This window comes from Pantherophis guttatus, chromosome 2 (genome assembly GCF_059756535.1).
Source record: "Pantherophis guttatus breed Tessera chromosome 2, ASM5975653v1, whole genome shotgun sequence".
Taxonomy (NCBI): Eukaryota; Metazoa; Chordata; class Lepidosauria; order Squamata; family Colubridae; genus Pantherophis; species Pantherophis guttatus.
In genome coordinates this window covers 228,850,252-228,869,175 of record NC_142064.1, presented here as the reverse complement: position 1 = coordinate 228,869,175, position 18,924 = coordinate 228,850,252, and the positions used below count along the sequence as shown (strand labels likewise).

The window sequence follows — 18,924 nt, the reverse complement described above, 5'->3', positions numbered from 1 at the left end:
GCACTTGGTCCACAACACACCTGACATAACAATAATTGAAAAGAAAAAAGTATGGTTCATTGACATTGCAATACCTGGTGATGCACGGATTGAAGATAAGCAGCAAGAAAAAATCACAAAGTACCGGGATTTGCAAATTGAAGTTGAGCGACTGTGGAAAAAGAAAACGTGTGTTGTCCCGATTGTAATTGGAGCCCTTGGAGCAATACCCAAAGGGCTACCCCGCTATTTAGAAATTCTAAATTTGCCGGACTTGAACATTTTGACTCTACAAAAAACCACCTTACTCGGAACAGCTTACATCCTCCGACGATACCTTAACAGTTCCTAGGTCCTTGGGTAGGACTCGAGCAGTGAGTTATTTTCTAATACTCTGTAGAGCAGACCTGGGCATTTTATGGCTTATGGGCCACATCCAGCCTTTCAGCTGTCCCTGTCCAGCCTGCAGCATTGGTGGTGTCAGCAGAGGGTGGGGAGTGTCATTGGAGGGGGAGATGGTGACCCTCATATGGTCCCTTGGGAAAATTAATTGCCCCCCCTAGATAAAAAAGCTACTTTAATAAAATGCAATATTTTTAAAAACCTAGTTACAATGTAATAATCTGTTTATATATTTAAGTAGAATTCATTTCTCATTCTATGCATACTGTACAAAATTGACCCATCCACTGGAGAGGCAGCTGGCTCAACAGCAGACTTGTAGAGGTAGCCATCCAAGGTGTCATTAGTTATTTTATTGTCCTGCTTAATAGATTCCAAAGGAATCTCACATGCTCCTCTCCATCTCCAGGTAGATGTAACTGCAATGTAAACTTCAGCCTTAAACCAATAGATCTGTGTGTAAAGTAGAATTCATCATCATTTTAGCCATTGCCTATCCACTGCAGGATAAAGGCCTCTTCCGCATGTTTCCAGCCAACACAGTTGGAACAATTATAGACAAGTAGAATGTATAGATAATTTAAACAAGAAAAAGAAAGGAAGAAATTTTGTATAGACACCCACATTTTATCTGGTGCCTCAGTGTTCTCTTATAAGTTGTCGAGGTTGAGAAACACCTCAGCAACTTTAAGGTAACGCTGGCTTAAAGTGGCTCTCTTGCTTGTGATCCAGTGTATTATGGGAATCCAGCCCTTAAATGGCAGCAGGGAGCTACAAAATCCACTCATTCTACAGGTAGTCCTCCAGTTATGACCACAATTGAGCCCAAAATTTATATTGCTAAGCGAGACATTTGTTAAGTGGGTTTGCCCCATTTTACAACTTTTCTTGCCACTGTTGTTAAGTGAATCATCGCATTTGTTAAGTTAGTAACACGGTTGTTAAGTGAATCTGGACTTAGCTGGTCAGGTTGCAAAAGCTGATCCCAGGGACACTGTAGCCGTCCTAAATATAAACCAGTTGTGCCAAGCATCTGGAATTTTGATCATATGACCACGGGGATGCTGCACCGTTCGTAAGTTTGAACAATGGTCACTTTTTTTTCAGAGCTGCTGTAACTTTGAATGGACACTGTTGGAAGAAATATCCTTCTGGATTCTGCTCCAAGTGGGGAAAAGACACTGGAAACATGGAGACTGCTTGGAAAGATGGTTTAATAGTGGACAGGATCACATGGCTTGAGTTCCTGAACAGAAAAAGGGCAGATACCGCAAGTTTTCCGGTTTTATGTTCTCTCTGGCTTTGAACTTCCTGGGGCCCCGAAACAGTATCCTGATTGGTTGTCAGACTCCCAGGGGGTGGGGGTCTTAGCTAGCCTTGCTGGCTGATGTCACATGTGCTTCCCAGGTCACATACTTCCCAGGTCACATGTGGTGAGTTTCTGCTGCTATTGTCTAGAGGGCTAATCCTATCTTTGTTGGATCTTTGGCAATTCCTACTATGGCTCTGCCTGAAGGAGGTAGATCTTTGTTAAGTAGAATAGACTGGTCCAGGCCTTAATGGCCCATTGACAAAGGGTGGGGGCAGGAAGATGGGAGCTGCTTCAAAACATGATTATTCATTTCTCATCCAGGGAAATATAATATTCTGCCTTTTTAATATTTCCCAAAATATTTCATACTTCCAGGAAAGGGGTGGGTGCTAACCTCCTACAGCCACTAAGAAATGTTGTAAGTCGAGGACTACCTGTATTTGCTGCCACCTACTAAGCCTGGACCATTTCACCTAATCCTGCTTCCCATTTAAGAAAACGTTCTAATTTTCTTTTAAAACCGCCACTAGGTTTCCTTGCTAAAGGGGCCAGCGCTGTAATCAAAAATAGCCCGGATGCTGATGCAGCTGCAACCTTAAGGAAAGAGCCCAGTCCTCCTTTAGATCCGCAACAAGGAACCAAGCCCAAACTGCAAAAGGCGCCATACCCCGCCCTTATGAAATCCTCGCGCTGGGCTGCTATGGCAACACGGGCGCGGAGTCATAGAGTCCAATCCTCGAGTAGAACTGGCCGCTAAGCGGCGCTCTCTCCGCCAGTCAACGTCCGCTCGTCTCGTGGACTCTTTCGTCCGGAAGCCTCCGCGCACCGCCCCCTCGCCTTCTTCCGGAAGAGAGTTTGGGGATTCCTCGTGCCTGAGGTACGAGGGAAGAAGGAGCCTCGTGAAAGCCTAAAGCGGGACCCGCGCACAGGCCTCGGCTTCTCACGGCGAGGCTGCGATACATTCTTCCCGCCCAGTCGCAGCTCCTCGCGTTATACAGGGGACGAGGGCAGCGGGTGAGGAGGGAGAGCCTCTTCTTGTCCGAAGCAACCCACGTGTAGCGTTGATATTTGTGTGTTCTTTAAATTCGGCTGAAGAACCACAAAGCAGCCCGATCAGCGTACCGAGGTACGTGCCGATCACGGAATTGCCCGTTGGGGTAAGCACTTTATTCAAAGTCCAGAATAGGGATAAGAAAAGGCGAATCAAATCAATAAGGATGGCTAAGAAAATGAATATTACAGATCGACGTCTTTCATCCTTGCGTCTCCCTGCCCTTGCAGACCGACAAAGAGAAGAGAGAATAGAATAGAATAGAATAGAATAATAGAATAGAATAGAATAGAATAGAATAGAATAGAATAGAATAGATAGCAGAGCTGAAAGGGACCTTGTAGGTCATCTAGTCCAACCCTCTGCTCAGGTAGGAGACCGTTCACCATTTCTGACAGATGGCAATCCGGTCTCTTCTTGAAAGCTTCCAGTGATGAATCTCTCACAACTTCCGAAGACAAGCAGTTCCATTGGTTGATTGTTCTCACTGTCATAAAATTTCTCCTTATTTCCAGGTTGAATCTCTCCTTGTTTGGTTTCCATCCATTATTCCTTGTCTGGCCTTCAGGTGCTTTGGAGAATAGCTTGACCCCCTCCTCTCTGTGGCAGCCTCTCAAATACTGGCACACTGCTATCATGTTTCCCCTGGTCCTTCTCTTCACTAGACTAGCCATGCCCAGTTTCTGTAACTGTTCTTCATATGTTTTAGTCTCCAGTCCCCTAATCATCTTTCTTTCCCACTTTTTATAAAAATGGCTCTCTGAGGACTTTGTCAGTTTCCTCCATCTCAACTTTCTTGATCTTTCATCTGTACTCATCCCTATTTTTTTTTTCATATGCCTGCTTTGCAGTTGGATGTCTATGAAGATTCTCAGTCATCCAGGTCATGGTTATCCCAAAGGTGCTTTTTCAAGAGGCAACTGGACTTTCTGGTTTTTCTTTGAAGACGTTTCGCTGTCAGAGCTGAAGAAGCTTCTTGGATGAGAAGCGAAACGTCTTCAAAGAAGAACCAGAAAGTCCAGTTGCCTCTTGAAAAAGCACCTTTAAGATTTGCAAAGCTTCTAAATCTTGATCACATGACTGCAGAGACATTGTGTCTGTCTTAAGTGGAAAGACTGGAAAGTAATTTTTTCAGCACTATTATAACTTGGAATGGTCATTAAACAGGAGAGTCATTAAGTGAGGACTACCTGTACAAAGTAAAAGCATTATGTAAACTAGGCAGAAACAAAGTGGTCTTTCAAAAATTAAAACAATATGAATTAAGATATGCAATGAAAAGCCTGACACCAACATGATGCTAATGTGGGCACCACTCTGGGAACGGAATGCCATAATTGAGTGCCACTACAGAAGAAGCTCTCCCCCTTCTGAAAGTTCACCTCGCCATCTAGATATGCTATGTGTTAATAAGCACATTATTTTACATGGGTAGAAATATAAGCACTTCTATTGCTTTGGATTTTACTCCTATTCTGTTTCAAAGTCTGTAGCTATTATTTTAATTGTTATTTTATGTTTCCTTATTTATTTGTATTTTCTTTCTGGAAGGTCTTTAAAAGCTACCAAACTGCCAGAATGTCTGAAATTGCAAAGGCTGCCGATGAGATATCTGACATGAACCTCAGTGACACAAGTACACCATTAGATGAGAATAAAGAAGAACTAAAGAATCCTAATGATATTGTGATTACTATTGGAGCTACTATACCAACTGGATTTGAGCTGACTGCGGCAGATGAAGTACAAGAAAAATTAGGATCAAAATCTAGGATTAGCAAGGGCCGTGGGAAGATCTACTTTGAAATTCCAGTTATAAGTCTTCCAAAGGTTTGAAAATTTTATTATTTCTTGCAATTTGCTATTTGAATATTGGTCTGAGGCTACAGTATTCCTTGAGGTTACCCACACGTACGTATTCCTGATGGCAATAAATTTCAGATTTATAGCCTAACATTCATTCCAGCTTCTGGAAAGATATTCTGTAATAATTCATTGATTATATTGAATTATACTTGAATCCAAATGCTGGGACTTGGTTCATACTCTTTACTAAACCATATGTTTTATCATAATTTGTGGTAAAAGCTAGAGTTGGACAGCTGTAAATCACAGTGAGTGGATTAAGAACATAGACTATAAACACAAAGTGGATCAGACCACCAATCCATATAGTCCAACAATCTGTCCTCATAGCAGCCAACCAACTGCACAAGGAATCCCATTAATTTCTCAGCCGATGGCCTTCAGAGGCAGTCACGCTCCTATCAAAAGTAATCTGCACTGATCCCCATGATTTCCCTAAACTGATCCAAACATTTTTGAAGCTAGGCAAACTGGTATTGATATAGTACAGCACATTATACCAAATTTTATAAAGTTGCAATGCATCTATTCCAGCTAGTATTTTTAAATATATTTGGTAGATTTATTTTCTACTTTTTAAATAGAACCTTTCATTTAAAAAAAAAGTACTATGGAATGCAGCAGTTTTAGTTTGTATACCTCTGAAACTGTAAACCCTAAAATTGTACAGTGTACTATACATACCTGTCATGTAAGATAAGAATCTGTAATTTCATCCAGGTTCACCAGTTAAGATCAGTTGATAATTTATTTGTCGTCGTTCAAGAATTCAAAGATTATCAGTTCAAAGCAACTAAGGTAAGTTATTTTTTATTCCATGATTCTAAGTAAATTCAAATTTTAAATTACAAAAATAGTTCAATAATTATTGGGGTTTGAGAATATTTATTGATTCTTTTATTTGGGAGTGGCATTGATTCTTTACCTTTCTCCAAAGCTTCTGAAATGTACCAAATCTCATTTCTATTTCTCAACTTTCAGTTTAATAAATACTGTGCAAGTAGAGAGGGAAGAGAAAAATAAACAATTTAGGCAGTTGTTTCTCAAAGCTGCTGATTTTATAAAAATGAAGACTTAAAGAGCATTGATCTGAACTGCAGAATAGAGCCTCTTCTTTGAAATACAGCTCATCGTTCTCTAAGAGAAAAATCAATGATGCTTAGTGCACAATATCAAAATATATAAACAAAAAGCATAAAAATGGGAAGAATAACCATCAAACTAAAAAAAAGAGCAACATAAAGCTAAAGAAAAACTCCAAACAACGCCATTTGATTCATATTTTAAGAATCATTTGAAACTACTTAACATATGGTCTTCCTCAGAGAGGCAGTCTGTATTCTTTGCATCCAATTAAAAAGATTCTGCCCCTAATACAAGTAGTCCTTGAGGTAAGAACCTTATGGACCCCACCCATTAGGTTTGTAAATCAAAAAATTCGTCAAATGAATCAGACTCAATTTTACAAAATTTTAAAATCATTCATTAATTGAATCAAATGGCTCATTAAATGAATGAAGATCTGACTTACTTCCTGCCCAGCTGCCAATCAGCTGTTTCCAGTACAGCCAAAGGAGGAACTAAATTGCCTCCAAGCAGCTCCATTTGCAGCTTTAAAAAAACTTGCTGCTGATCAGTTCAGGCGTCTTCAGACAGCTGGGGAGGAGGTGTAATTTACAGAACTCTCCAATTGCAGTTGCTTCTTTTTTTAAAAAAAAAAAAAAACCACCTGCCACTAATTACCAGTAGCTTAAAAGTTTCCAGCCAGGCACCAATGGAGATTTACAGAACTCTTGGCTTGCAATAATAACAGAGATGGAATGGACCTTGAGGCCATCTAGTCTAACCCACTGCTCTCACATGAGTATTTCTGATAAATGCCTATCTAGTCTCTTCTTGAAAGCCTCCATTAATGGGGCACCCACAACTTCTGGAGGCAATTTAGATTTAAAACTTCTTTTAAAAAAAACACTGCCCTGATCAGCACAAGCCTCTCCAGTCAAAATCCAAAAACTCATATAAATAGCTTTCAAATTTGAAAATCAGCAGTTTAGAGAAGAGATACAGCACACAACATTATAGAATGCTTTGTGTAGATGCTGGCTAGCATTTCTACAAGCAGTTTCAAAACAAATGCAAACAAACTTTATCTTTGCAAAGAACTGTAGTTACAAACACAATACTGTAGTTTGCAAAGTATAGTACGGTACTTAAAAAGAAGTACAACAGTTCCCAAAGTGCTTACGTACAGTACTATAGAGTAACAAAAAAGAATATTTTAAAATACTTACCAAAGCAGTTCCAGCACTCCAGTTCTCAAGCCGAGGCAGATCCTACACACAGCACCAAAAAACCCAAAAATTGGGTGCTGGGATGGCTACAAAAATCACCGGATCTTGTTTGGCCATGTGACCAGGGACAAAAAAAAACCCAAACAAACCTGCTGGGTTCAGGAAATTGCATTGTGATCCTGAACGGCCCAGGCAAGACACAGAGTTGAAAATGGCGGCCACTGCAGCAGTGACTGAATCCAAGTCACATGGCTACAGAGGCCTGTTTTTGATTGCAGTTTTGAATTTCTAACACAAGTACCCTTTCTGAATAAATTCGTTCTGGTGAAAATTTGCTAAAGGATCCGAGGGATTACCTGTAAGTAGCAGCTAAGCGTTATTTGGAGAACATTCCGGAAGATATTAGCAGACTATCCATTGCTTTCCAAAAATGAATTCATTTTCTGAAATATGGAAAATATGCAACTGTATAAAATGAGTTTGTCTCAAAACTTTTATTAAATTGTTACAGGAAGAAGCTTTAAAGGATTTAGAAGATTTGGTTAAGGATCTCCCTTGGACCAACTCTTTGGAAGTATGGAAGTTAAATACAAATCTTAAGAAAAGAAAAACTAGAAGAAATAAGGGCAACCATCAGAGTCACGCAAAGAAGGAGAAGCTAGATAAGAACAAGAATCAAGAAGGAAATGAAGAATTGCAAAAACCTGTGCAAAATGATTTTAAATCTGCTGAAGTCCCAGATCCAGAAAATGCTGATGAAATAGTACCAACAGATGACGATGAGCAGTCTGAACCCAGAGAAGAGATAACATCTAATGGTGACAACAGAGAGGAATCAGGTGATGGTAAGAAACAAGAAATGGAAGCTGAAACACTGAAGTTCCGTGTAACTTGCAATAGAGCTGGTGATAACCACAACTTTAAATCAGATGAAGCAGCAAGAGATTTTGGAGGAGCTGTACAAGACTTCTTTCAATGGAAAGCAGATATGACCAATTTCGATGTAGAGGTAACATTCATTCTTTGAAAGTCTCCTCTTTTATGTTCAGTGGGAAGAATGGTTTAAAACACAATACATATAGTCCTCACCTTATGACTGGTCGCTTACAGATTTGAGGTTCTGGCTGCCGGTCCTCTCCCCTTCGCGTCCCATAATTGCATTTTGGTTGCCCAGCAAATGGCCCGCATGTACAGCCATTTGCAACATCCTGCAGTCACATGACCATGATTTACAATGTTTTTTCATGCAAACTGGCATTTACTTTTCCCAGCCAAAAAAAACCCTTTATAGGCAATAGATTCACTTAACCATGATGTTCACTTAACAATCTCTACAGAAAAGGTCATGCAATTGGGCACAGTCACGTGACCTGCTTAACTACTGGCATGAATTACAATTCTAATTCAGGCTCAATTACGGTCCTTAATATTATTATCATTACTATTAATAATTACCAAATATTAATCTACTTTATTCAAGGTTCTTCTCAATATCCACAATAATGAAGTGATCGTTGGAATTGCATTAACAGAGGAGAGTCTTCATAGAAGAAATATTACACATTTTGGGCCCACAACTCTTCGTTCCACTCTTGCGTATGGAATGTTGAGGTAAGAGTGAAAATTTATTTCAAATTTGGACCAAAATCAAATGGTCAATCAGTCAATTAAAAATCATAGGTATAATTACCCTAAACTGTGCAGTATGCCATACATTCTAACCTGGTATGTATAGGTTTTACTATTCTATGCATCATGATGTTTAAAACTATTCCATCAGATGTTTATGGTAGTTCTCCTTTGTCATTGTTTTTACTTTGTTTTGCTTCATTTAAAAAAATAAGCTTCATACAAAACTTATTGCATTTTTGTATGAAGAACTACAGCCCATCAGTACCATAACATAAAAACATCTATTTTTGATAGATTGAGTCTACATATTTTTCTACTGATAGAACTATTCTACTCAGGGAATTGCTCTTGCTGGTGGATGAGGTAAAGATGGGTGATCTTTACTGATTCTCTTTCTCTGGAGCACATGGAGCACTTTCCCACAGTTCTGGGAAATTCTCTTTAGAGTACATCATTATAGAGGAGAGGACCTACATATGTAAAGAGTGTAGTAGTAATATTGCTTTTCACTTGTTCCCTAGCAGAAATGTTTTCCTAAATTATAATTTCCATGGGTGAATGGAATTGACATGCAGGAAGCTGTTTTTCTACTAGTGGAAATACGTTTGGATTTTTTTAAAAAAATAAAATCATATACATCTTAAAATATAAGAATAGTCTTGCCAGATCAGGGCAAATTCTATCTTAGTCCAGCTTTTCGTTTCTTACAGACCAACCAGAGGTCTTTATGACTCAAAAGCAGGAGGTGAACACATACGCTTCCATCACTGTTCTCCTGCAAGTGGTATCTCTGCCCAAGTCTAATGATAATACTTGGCTCTCAAGACTAATAGACCCTGACACATGTGTTCTCCATAATATTCAGTTAAAGCCATCCAAATTGAATTCCACAGTTTAATCGTGTTGTATGAAAAGAGTTGCTTTTTATTGTCTTTTCTAAATTTATTTCCAATCAGGTTCATTAAATGATTAGCAGACATAGTATTTTGAGAGCAGGAGAACTCCTGGTCCACTTTCTCCATGCCATGCATCATTTTATATATGGAACATTAGTAGCAGTAGCAATAGCACTTAGACTTTTATACCACTTCATAGTGCTTTAAAGCCCTATCTAAACAGTTTACAGAGTCAGTGTATTGCCCCCAACAATCTGGGTCCTCATTTTACCGTCTTTAGTTTTTACTTATCTTGAATATGTTAATATTTTATAGGAATACACAGTGAGCTGTCCAAATGTTCAAATTGTTATGCATGTGAAGCTATTCAGATGTGAAGTGGAAAAGGCACTTCAGAAACTGAAAGCACGCTGCTGCCCCTGTTGATGCCTCCTTTAAGCAGCTGCATATTTTCCTTGGCTCACACAGTAACTGAATAGTTCTAGAAAATACATGTTTGAGTTAATGGAGTTACCAGGATAGTGCAACAAGATGGTTGCAACCTATCACCATTCTCTTATCCACTTCTGAGCTCAAATAAATATTTTCCTGATGCGGCACCTTTTCTACTTTGAATCTGAATATGGGTGGTCCTCAACATGACCACAATTGGGACTAGAATTTCAGTTGCTAAGTAAGGTGGTTTTTAAGTAAGGTGCTCAAGTGGCCCGTTGAGTGCCAGGTGCCTTGGAGTGGGGAAGCACTGGGAGGCCTCCCCCGCCAATAGCAAATGAAAACCTGACACAGACTGGGAGGCACAAGCCCCCCCAGGTTCACTTACCTTTGTGTTCTGAAGCTGCTGTCAAGTGTGCTCAGCCAATGTGAGGTATGGCCTTCCCAACGAGGTCACTGCACACCATCCTGCAAGTGGGGCTCTATTCTTGTCATCATTTAGAATAAGTTTTCTTCAAATCATGAGTGAATAATCACGAGAATGATTGCATTTGCTAAGTTAAAAGGCTAGAAAGCTATTGAATGCAGTTGTACTTACGGTGATTTGGAAGACCCTTTTTCCAAATTGTCCACTTGCAGGATGGCATTGTATGTTCTTGATGGTATCAATTATTGATGAGGGGGAAGAGAGGAATGAAAAAACTAATAATACTATATTTGTATGTATATTAGCTTTTGGCTTTCAGTTTTGTTTGCTTCCTTGTTATTTTATTATTTTGCTCTTCACACACTCCATGATGTGATCAGTTAGTTTCCTTTGTGTCTTAATACTATACTCTGCTTCTTTTTATCCTGGTTTTGTTTAGATTGTGTGATCCTCAGCCAGCCGATGTAATAATTGATCCCATGTGTGGGACAGGTGCTATACCAATAGAGGTACTGTTCTCTCTCTGCTTCCCTGTCCTCAAGCATATTGGGTCTTTCTCATTTCTGAGTAGATATGTATATCTATTGGCAACTTCAGTTTTTGGCTTTGAAGTTGAGATTACCACACCATATTAATCTTATCAGCATGCAAAGGTACTCTGGTATGTTGGCATAGCAGTAACTGTTCTGAAATATGGCTTATTATAAAATGGGGAAGGGTATACAGCCATTTTAATCTTACTGATAGGGGGTAGTCTGCACAACTTAGATTTTATCTGACTTTTGGATATATAACTTAAATCACTTCTATGCTATGTGTACAAGAAACAGTACGTGTTTCTCTAATGTCTTATTAGAATCATTACAGAATAGTTACAGAGATGTCGAGCCTACGGCTTGCCTAAACTCTTCAGGAACTGCAGTACTTCCTAGCACATTGCAGTTGAATTTGGAAAGACCTTTGCACTGTCTGACTGACTGAAGGGGGTAGCAGATAGATGATAAGAAACCAAAAGAGCAGGCTGTTCTCTATCCTGGGCTCGGATCGGATTACATTACAGATAGTCATTAGAAATTGTGCTAACCTGGTCTCTGAAATTACAGCTGTTGCAATTACTCCCATAGTCGTGTGATCAAAAATCCAGTTACTTGGCAGACAGCCACACTAGTGCTTCAAGTCCCCCACCTGTCTGCCTCCCTGCCCCATCTCTACCCTTTTGGCTGCACTGCATTCTGCTGGCTCAGCCAGCCTGCTGCCCCTGCAAGGCTTTCTAGGGTTCTAAAACCTTGCAAGAAGGCTGCATGCAATTTGGGCAAGGGGTGAGTGCTGCCTCGGGAAGAAGGCCTGTTGCAGCCAGCAGCTGCCTCACAAAAGGCCAGGCAGGGCACACCTCATCAGCAAGCACAGGAAGAAGATGGCAAAGGTTCAGCTGGGGATGGCAAAGCTGGCAAGGCTAACAAGCACAAGACAACAGGAACATCAGGCCAGCTGATAAGGCAGTCAATAGAGAAGAGATAGAGAGACAAGGCCAGTGTGGTGAGTTGAAGAGAAGGCAGTCTGTTATCTTACCAAGGCTCAGGAATGGAAGGGACCAAGCCAAGAATGGTTTGGAGTAGAGTGGGTCCATGACTAACACCAGTGGGATTCAGTTAACAATGGCAACTAGGATTTCCAGGATTGCCATTGCTAAGCAATGCGGTCAGATGACATCACACTTTACAAGTGCATCGCTTAGCAATAGAAATTCCAGCCCAAATTGCTGTCCTTACTTCAGGATGATAAAAACCTCTTAATCTTGATCTCAAAAACTCAAGAAAACTAACAAGTTAAGTTTATATTAAATATATATGACTTAGTTATGGGCAAATTCTTATGTACACAGCAAAGGAATGCTTCTTGGCAGTTTAGAGTAGGCAGATAAGCAGTCTGCTCAGCGATTGGCTGTTTTTAGAAACCCTGCCTCCCAACAGTACAAATGGATTGTTGCAAGCAAATCCCATCCTTTCCAGGGCATCTCTATAGTATGTCATTATGTTTCTCATCCACAGGGGGTTACTGTCTGGCCAAATTGTTATCATATTGCTGGGGATAACCATTCACAGGCTGTGAAGAAAACAGCAAATAATATCTCCTCTTTACTGAAGCAAACTGAAAATAAAGAAAGGTAAGAATTAAGAATAAAAAAGTAGCATAATCTCATATTTGTTTTTTTAAACATCCAAATAATAGAAAGTATTTATCAGTTCGTAATTGTGAATATGTGGGTTTAAGCAATTCTTTCTCCTTGAAATAATGTACAGCTGATGGGAATTTTTAATTTATAAGCACTTCTACAGGAATACCCATAGATAGCATCCAATGGGATAGCTGCAATCTCCCCCTGAGGACCGGCTCTGTCGATGTCATTGTAACAGATCTGCCATTTGGAAAAAGGTAAAAAGATCCATATGTGGGGATAATTCTGTTCCTTCTTCAGGGGTGGGGAATTACTGATCAGTGGATTACTATCCAAATATATTTTATCTTCCTTTAGTTTCTTCCTCTGCCCTATTGATAAGAAATATGTTGATTCTGATCATTATGTGAGATTCAAAAATAGCTTTTGGAGCAAAAAATTACTGTCCATTGTATGGACTTGTTTATCAGAAATACTTCAGAATGTCATCAACTAATCCAGTGATGGCGAACCTTTTAGGGACTGAGTGCCCAAGCTGCTACCCAAAACCCACTTATTTATCACAAAGTGCCAATGTGGCAATTTAGCCTGAATAATGAGGTTTTGTGAGGAATTTCAATCACTCTTTCACAACTTGACTTCTTCCTGGTGACGCTGGATTTCTTTAACAGCACAACTAAGAAATGATAGGAGTGTAGTGCAGTAGCCTCTGGAGGGCCATCACATCCTCCTTATTCCTTCCTTCCTTCCTTCCCACCTCCTCTGATTTCACTTTCCTTTAATCCTGTATATTATGGTTCGTTATTGTTAATATTTATTAAAGAATGCTGTGTAGCTTAGAAGCTCTCAGCAAAAATAACAGCAGCTGTTGTTTGTGGCTGAAGCTATCCCGGGCTGTTATTTACATACACACAGAGACACACACATACACCTATTTTTATTCTACTTTCCCTGGGTTCTTGGGAAAGGAATGGCATCTTTTCCCCATCCCTGTCTTTAATAATCAGGACTTTGCACCAGCGCAAGATTTAAGCATGCATTTTGCAGAGTTTCTTTCCTCCCCCCACCCAGAAAAAAAAATAGGATTCAGAAACATGAACCAGGAAACCCAGGGGGGAGTCCCCTCTGGACTTGTGGGGGCGGAGGAAGAGAGGGTCGGAGGGCTGCCAGTCTGAGAACTTAGTGTGGTCTGGAGCTGCTGCTGTGTTTTATGCCCGTTGCCTCCAACCAAGGCCCTTCGCTTCCCCACAGAAGATGCTCCAAAGTGGGTGGGGAGGCAAAAAGCTGGTCAATACCACAGAGGGGGTACTCTATCCACTCCCCTCTTTCAGCCTTTTAGTGATTATTTTCCCATCTTGCTTCCCCCTCCCCTTAAAATGATGCTAGGGAAGAAAACCGGGAGGGGAAAAATCTAAGGGGGAGGGAAGAAGAGACCCAGGCAGATCCCTCTCTGAATAACCTCCTGCCCAGATTTCAACTAATTTCCTCTCCGATCCTCTGACGAACAGACCCCACCCCCCTTTTTGGACTCTGGAGCATCGGGCCTTTATTTTCCCCATTTATTGGGGGAAATTGGATTTTTATTGGGTCTTCCCCCCGCCCCATGCCAAAAGGAAAGCCAACCGGGCTTCTCCTCCTAGAAGCCCCCCTACTCTGCCCCCTGCTCCCTTCCCCCTGTCCCCCACTCAATCCCACCTCAGGACAGAGGAGTGTGCGCTGGAAACGCATGTTGGGGCGATGTGGGAGTGTGCCTTCTGACCCTCCGGCGCTTGACCCGCAACTTTTGCGCTGCTCCAGGCCCGGTTTCCTGAGGGGTGGGGCTCAGCCGGGGGAGGGAAGCACTTCCCCACGCCACCCACTTCTTTCTCTTGGCCCCGCCGATGAGGGAGGAGGAAGGCCAGGCTTGGGGGACGGCGCAAGCTTAAGTGAATAAAAACTGGAGAAATAGTACAACTTCCTGGCTTCTCACAGTTTTTCATTCTAATTTAAATTGTTATAATATTCATGACTTACCATTGGTGGACAGCTATTAATATGGAGTCAAAATTAAGGATGTGAATACTTCTAAAGTTACTCATTTTCTACTGATAATCAATTTCACTGTAGGATGGGTTCCAAAAAGAAGAATTGGAATCTCTACCCCTCTAGCCTTATGGAGATGGCCCGAATTTGTAGACCAAAGACTGGGAGAGCTGTGCTGTTGACTGAAGATAGGAAATGCTTTGCCAAGGTAGGCATGGTTTGCTAGCCTATGGTAATAGTATGTTATCTTCAAAGCAATCCTTACATAGGACGTATTATTATTATTATTATTATTATTATTATTATTATTATTATTATTATTATTATTATTATTATTATTATTATTAATTGAATTTGTATACCGCCCTACTCCCAAAGGACTCATGGCGGTGAACAGCCAAAAGATAAAATACATATAATACAAATGTTAAAAAACCATTAGAATACAATTAAATAATTTGGCCCAGAAAACAAAATTTAAAACACCCCAAATTTATAAGACAAATTTAAAATTTAAAAAATTTAAAAACATTTTAAAAGAGAGTAGTTAGGCCAGTAGAGCATACAAAGGGCATAGGTTAATCCTGGTGGCACAGTGGTTAAATTCAGTATTGCAGGCAAACTTTTCCACAGTCTGGAATTAGATCCTGATGGGATTCAGGTTTTTTTTTTTTTGGTTTGTTTGTTTTTTGATTTGATTTATATGCCGCCCTTCTCCGGAGACTCAGGGCGGCTTACAATGCGTTAAGCAATAGCCTTCATACTTTTGTATATTTTATACAAAGTCAGCTTATTGCCCCCACAATCTGGGTCCTCATTTTACCTGCCTTAGAAAGGATGGAAGGCTGAGTCAACCTTGAGCCTGGTGAGATTTGAACTTGCAGTAATTGCAGGCAGCTGATGTTAATAACAGTGCTTTAGCCTGCTACGCCACCAGGGCTCAAGCCCTGAGGGTTGACTCAAGCCTTCCATCCTTCCAAGATTGATAAAATGAAGATCCAAATTGTAGGGGGCAATATACAAATGTTTACATTATAAACTGCCCAGTGAATGCTGTAAAGCGCTATGGGGAAGTATATAAACTTAAATGCTATTGCTGTATAGCAATAATTTTTGATGTCTGTCTATCCCACATTCTGGGAAAAAGGCCAATTCTACATTAGTAAATATTTACTTATATACTTATATAAAGATATGAGGCCACATTTATCTTGCCCAGGATAAATTGCAGCTTGTATATGACGAACTGTAAGATGGATAAATTGTTCAAGAGGAACTTAAAAAACACCTCCAATTATATTTGTTTAATTATAATTCTTCCCATTTTTTTCTTCAGTATGCATTAGCCAAGTTAAGATATAAGTTAATAACTGTAAATCTTGTATTAATAACGTGGTTAACAGAAGAGTACTGATGGGCTGTACAGATGAAAAGAATAACATAATTTTATGCTGGTTACCCTCTAATGAATATCTTTGCTTATATACTAAGGCACATTCAAAGAATGCTTATTCCATTCTTTCTCCATTCCCCACTCCCTTTTTCCTTAGAAAATTGTAATCTGTATAATTCTAGATTTTGAAAATGTTCCTCAAAATTAGATTCCTAAAAGAAACAGAAGCAGGCTTTTTAACCTTTTAACTCCTGTTATATATCTATTTGGTGATTGAAAATAATGGAAATTTCAGTTCAGGATTGCAATAAATCTTTGCCGTTAGGCATTTATTTACCAAATGAATTTGATTTGCTAATCTTCATTAAAAATTTTGAATTGTTTTGTATTTCAGGCATTGTCAAAAATGGGGCATCTGTGGCAGAAGTCTCACACAATCTGGGTGAATGTTGGAGGCCTCTGTGCTGCTGTATATCTCCTGAAACGCACCTCAGAAATAATTGAGCAGAGAAAATCATATTGGTAACATTTTAGACAGGCCTAACACTCTTCCATAATCCAATAGCTTTACTTGAAGTTCCAAATTGGCCAGTGTTTCAAAATTAAGTGGTTCCGCAAAATGAACTACTGAGTAAACATACTGTGCCAAATCCAACTTGAAGCTCTTGAAGGCACTTAAAGAGGAAAATGTAGTAAGTTGATAAAGCTTGCAGTTTTATTATCAGCCTGAAAATGACAGTTACTGTGCAAAAGTGCAAATGCTTTCATATTCATAAGGCAAGCTATCCAATTTGGTGAAAAGGTTAATAATAGGAGTTTCAGAAGAGACACTTCAAAATACAATGTTAGAGGATTGTTTTCTTCAATATTGTTCAGTTTAGAGTTTCTTTAGTTAAGAGTATATAATATTTTGCCACTGGAGAATTGCCTCCATTTTAATTTGTTTGGCATCCAAAATAAGGGCAACAAAGTTAGTACAGTTTTACAAACTTTATTGTCTAAAATAGGGACAATAATGTTAGTACAGTTTTACTAACTTTTATAAACTCTGAATTACACACTGTGATCTCACTAATGTTTCCTTATCTGCTGTCTAAATGTAAGAGTTAAATCTTTTGTTTACTGTCATATGCTTGTTATAGCTCTAACTGAGAAGATGTTGTGTGAGTCTTTATACTTTCCCTTTGTCATCGTTTTAATTCAGAGTTCAGGCTAAAAATGCATTAGTAAACTTTATATGTATTGTTGATTGGAACTTGCAGGATACATGAGAATATTTATAATAAGTTAATTTTAACCTGAAAATAATAGCTAAAGAATGTGCTTAGTAGCTAAATGACAGTAACTTGTAATGATTCTCAAATATGGTCCAAATTAACAAGAATTATACAATAAATATACGGTAGATCCCACCATCAGCTTGTTATTCCAAAGTCTTGCAAAGCTTTCTTTGCTTCTCATATTAGTTGTTGATATTCACTGACTTCTAACATATTTTTTCCTGTATATAATAAAAATTTTACCAGGATTATCTGTCCATTTTCCTGGTGTTTATTTTCATACATATCAAATGACCCAAGCAGTTTCTTGTAAGGCAGGTTATATAGATATACTTGTTCATATTTAACAACATAATTCAGAGAAAATCAGAAACTGTTATTCATATTTACAATTATATTTGTTCCTTTTAATTTATAACTAATAGTTTAAAGCCGGTATATTCAGTCTCTTAAATATTAAATAAATCCTTGAATAATAAATTTGATATTCTAATGAAGCAATTTTGAGAAAAGCAGACGTAGAATCAGTTTTGATTCTTGCTCTGCCCCACTATAAATCAATCTTTTATAAATGAAGAACTTATCTAATTAAACAGCTGTTTTGTAAGTGAAGAATTTTGAAACTAGATGTGATTGTGCACTTTTTAATTAGTGATATATCAGTTGCTTAATACAGCGATGGCGAAGCCTGGCACGCCAGCTCAGCTCCATCAGCTGATTTTTGGCCCTTTTGGGCCCACCAGAAGAGGGCCTGGGGGGAGGCCCGTTTTTCTTTCTTCCTGGCTCCAGATCCTCTCTATGCATCTGGGGAGGGCAAAAACAGCCTTTCCCACCCCCTCAGAGGCCCGAAATGGCCCATTTCCCAACTTCCGGCCTCTGAGGGGGTGGGGAAGGCTGTTTTCGCCTTCCCCAGATGCATAGAGAGGATTTGGAGCCAGGAGAGAAAGAAAAACGGGCCCACCGGGCCATCGCGTGCCAGGAGCGGGGGGGGGAAGGGGGGGTGGCGCTCGCATGCACGTGGTGGGGCACATAGAATTATGGGTGTGGGCACATGCACGTGCAAACCTCCCCCGCCCCTCCCTTCCTGACGCGATGGCAAAAAGGTTAGCCATCACTGGCTTAATACGTATAACTTTAAATCTAATCCTTTGACCTGATTCATTAAGGGATATTCTTAGTTTTGAATACGATAAAGACATCTGGCAATTACTATAGAAAGTAGAGGTAGTATTTATTTATTTATTTATTTATTTATTTATTTATTTATTTATTATTTAAATTTTTATACCGCCCTTCTCCCGAAGTACTCAGGGCGGTGCACAGCCAACACTAAAACACACATATACAAAAAATTTAAAAGCAATTCCCGATATTATTAAAAAAAACTAAAACAACCATTAAAATTCATGTTTAGGCCAGCCCAGCTTGTTGGAACAAAAACATCGTGAGGGCACGGCGAAAGACGCATAGGTCAGGGATCATCCATATCTCCGGGGGCAATTAATTCCAGAGGGCAGGTGCCCCCACAGAGAAGGCTATCCCCCTGGGGGTCGCCAGTCGACATTGATTGACCGACGGTACCCTGAGGAGTCCCTCTCTGAGGGATCGTATGGGCCGGTGGGAGGCTATCAGTGGCAGAAAGCGATCTCGTAAGTACCTAGGTCCTAAGCCATGGAGCGCTTTAAAGATGGTAACCAACACCTTGAATCGCACCCGGAAGACCACCAGGAGCCAGTGCAGCTCGCGCAGGAGAGGTGTTACATGG

At 39.8% G+C, this 18,924-nt stretch overlaps 1 protein-coding gene across 5 annotated transcripts; it reads left to right on the top strand.

Moving 5' to 3' along the window:
* The first annotated feature begins 2,282 nt into the window (after positions 1-2,282).
* On the top strand, positions 2,283-17,407 carry THUMPD3 (THUMP domain 3 tRNA guanosine methyltransferase). 5 transcript variants are annotated; one of them, XM_034431621.3, is made up of 10 exons: positions 2,283-2,819; positions 4,296-4,574; positions 5,331-5,408; positions 7,413-7,910; positions 8,382-8,512; positions 10,728-10,797; positions 12,337-12,452; positions 12,614-12,721; positions 14,571-14,694; positions 16,274-17,407. In XM_034431621.3, the coding sequence occupies exons 2-10, from the start codon at positions 4,323-4,325 to the stop codon at positions 16,403-16,405; spliced, it is 1,509 nt and encodes a 502-aa protein (XP_034287512.1). In that variant the 5' UTR covers positions 2,283-2,819; positions 4,296-4,322; the 3' UTR covers positions 16,406-17,407. The 5 variants fall into 5 exon arrangements, with proteins under 5 accessions (XP_034287512.1, XP_034287515.1, XP_034287513.1 ...); XM_034431624.3 differs by having other exon boundaries at positions 2,394-2,570; XM_034431622.3 differs by having other exon boundaries at positions 2,500-2,850.
* Positions 17,408-18,924: the final 1,517 nt, after the last annotated feature.

Bases quoted from the DNA above. Each gene is read 5' to 3' on its own strand.
- THUMPD3 (XM_034431621.3), top strand. From the start codon at position 4,323: ATGTCTGAAATTGCAAAGGCTGCCGATGAGATATCTGACATGAACCTC. The intron at 8,513-10,727 runs GTAAGAGTGAAA...GGTTTTGTTTAG, and splicing joins CTTGCGTATGGAATGTTGAG to ATTGTGTGATCCTCAGCCAG. The intron at 12,453-12,613 runs GTAAGAATTAAG...TTAATTTATAAG, and splicing joins CAAACTGAAAATAAAGAAAG to CACTTCTACAGGAATACCCA.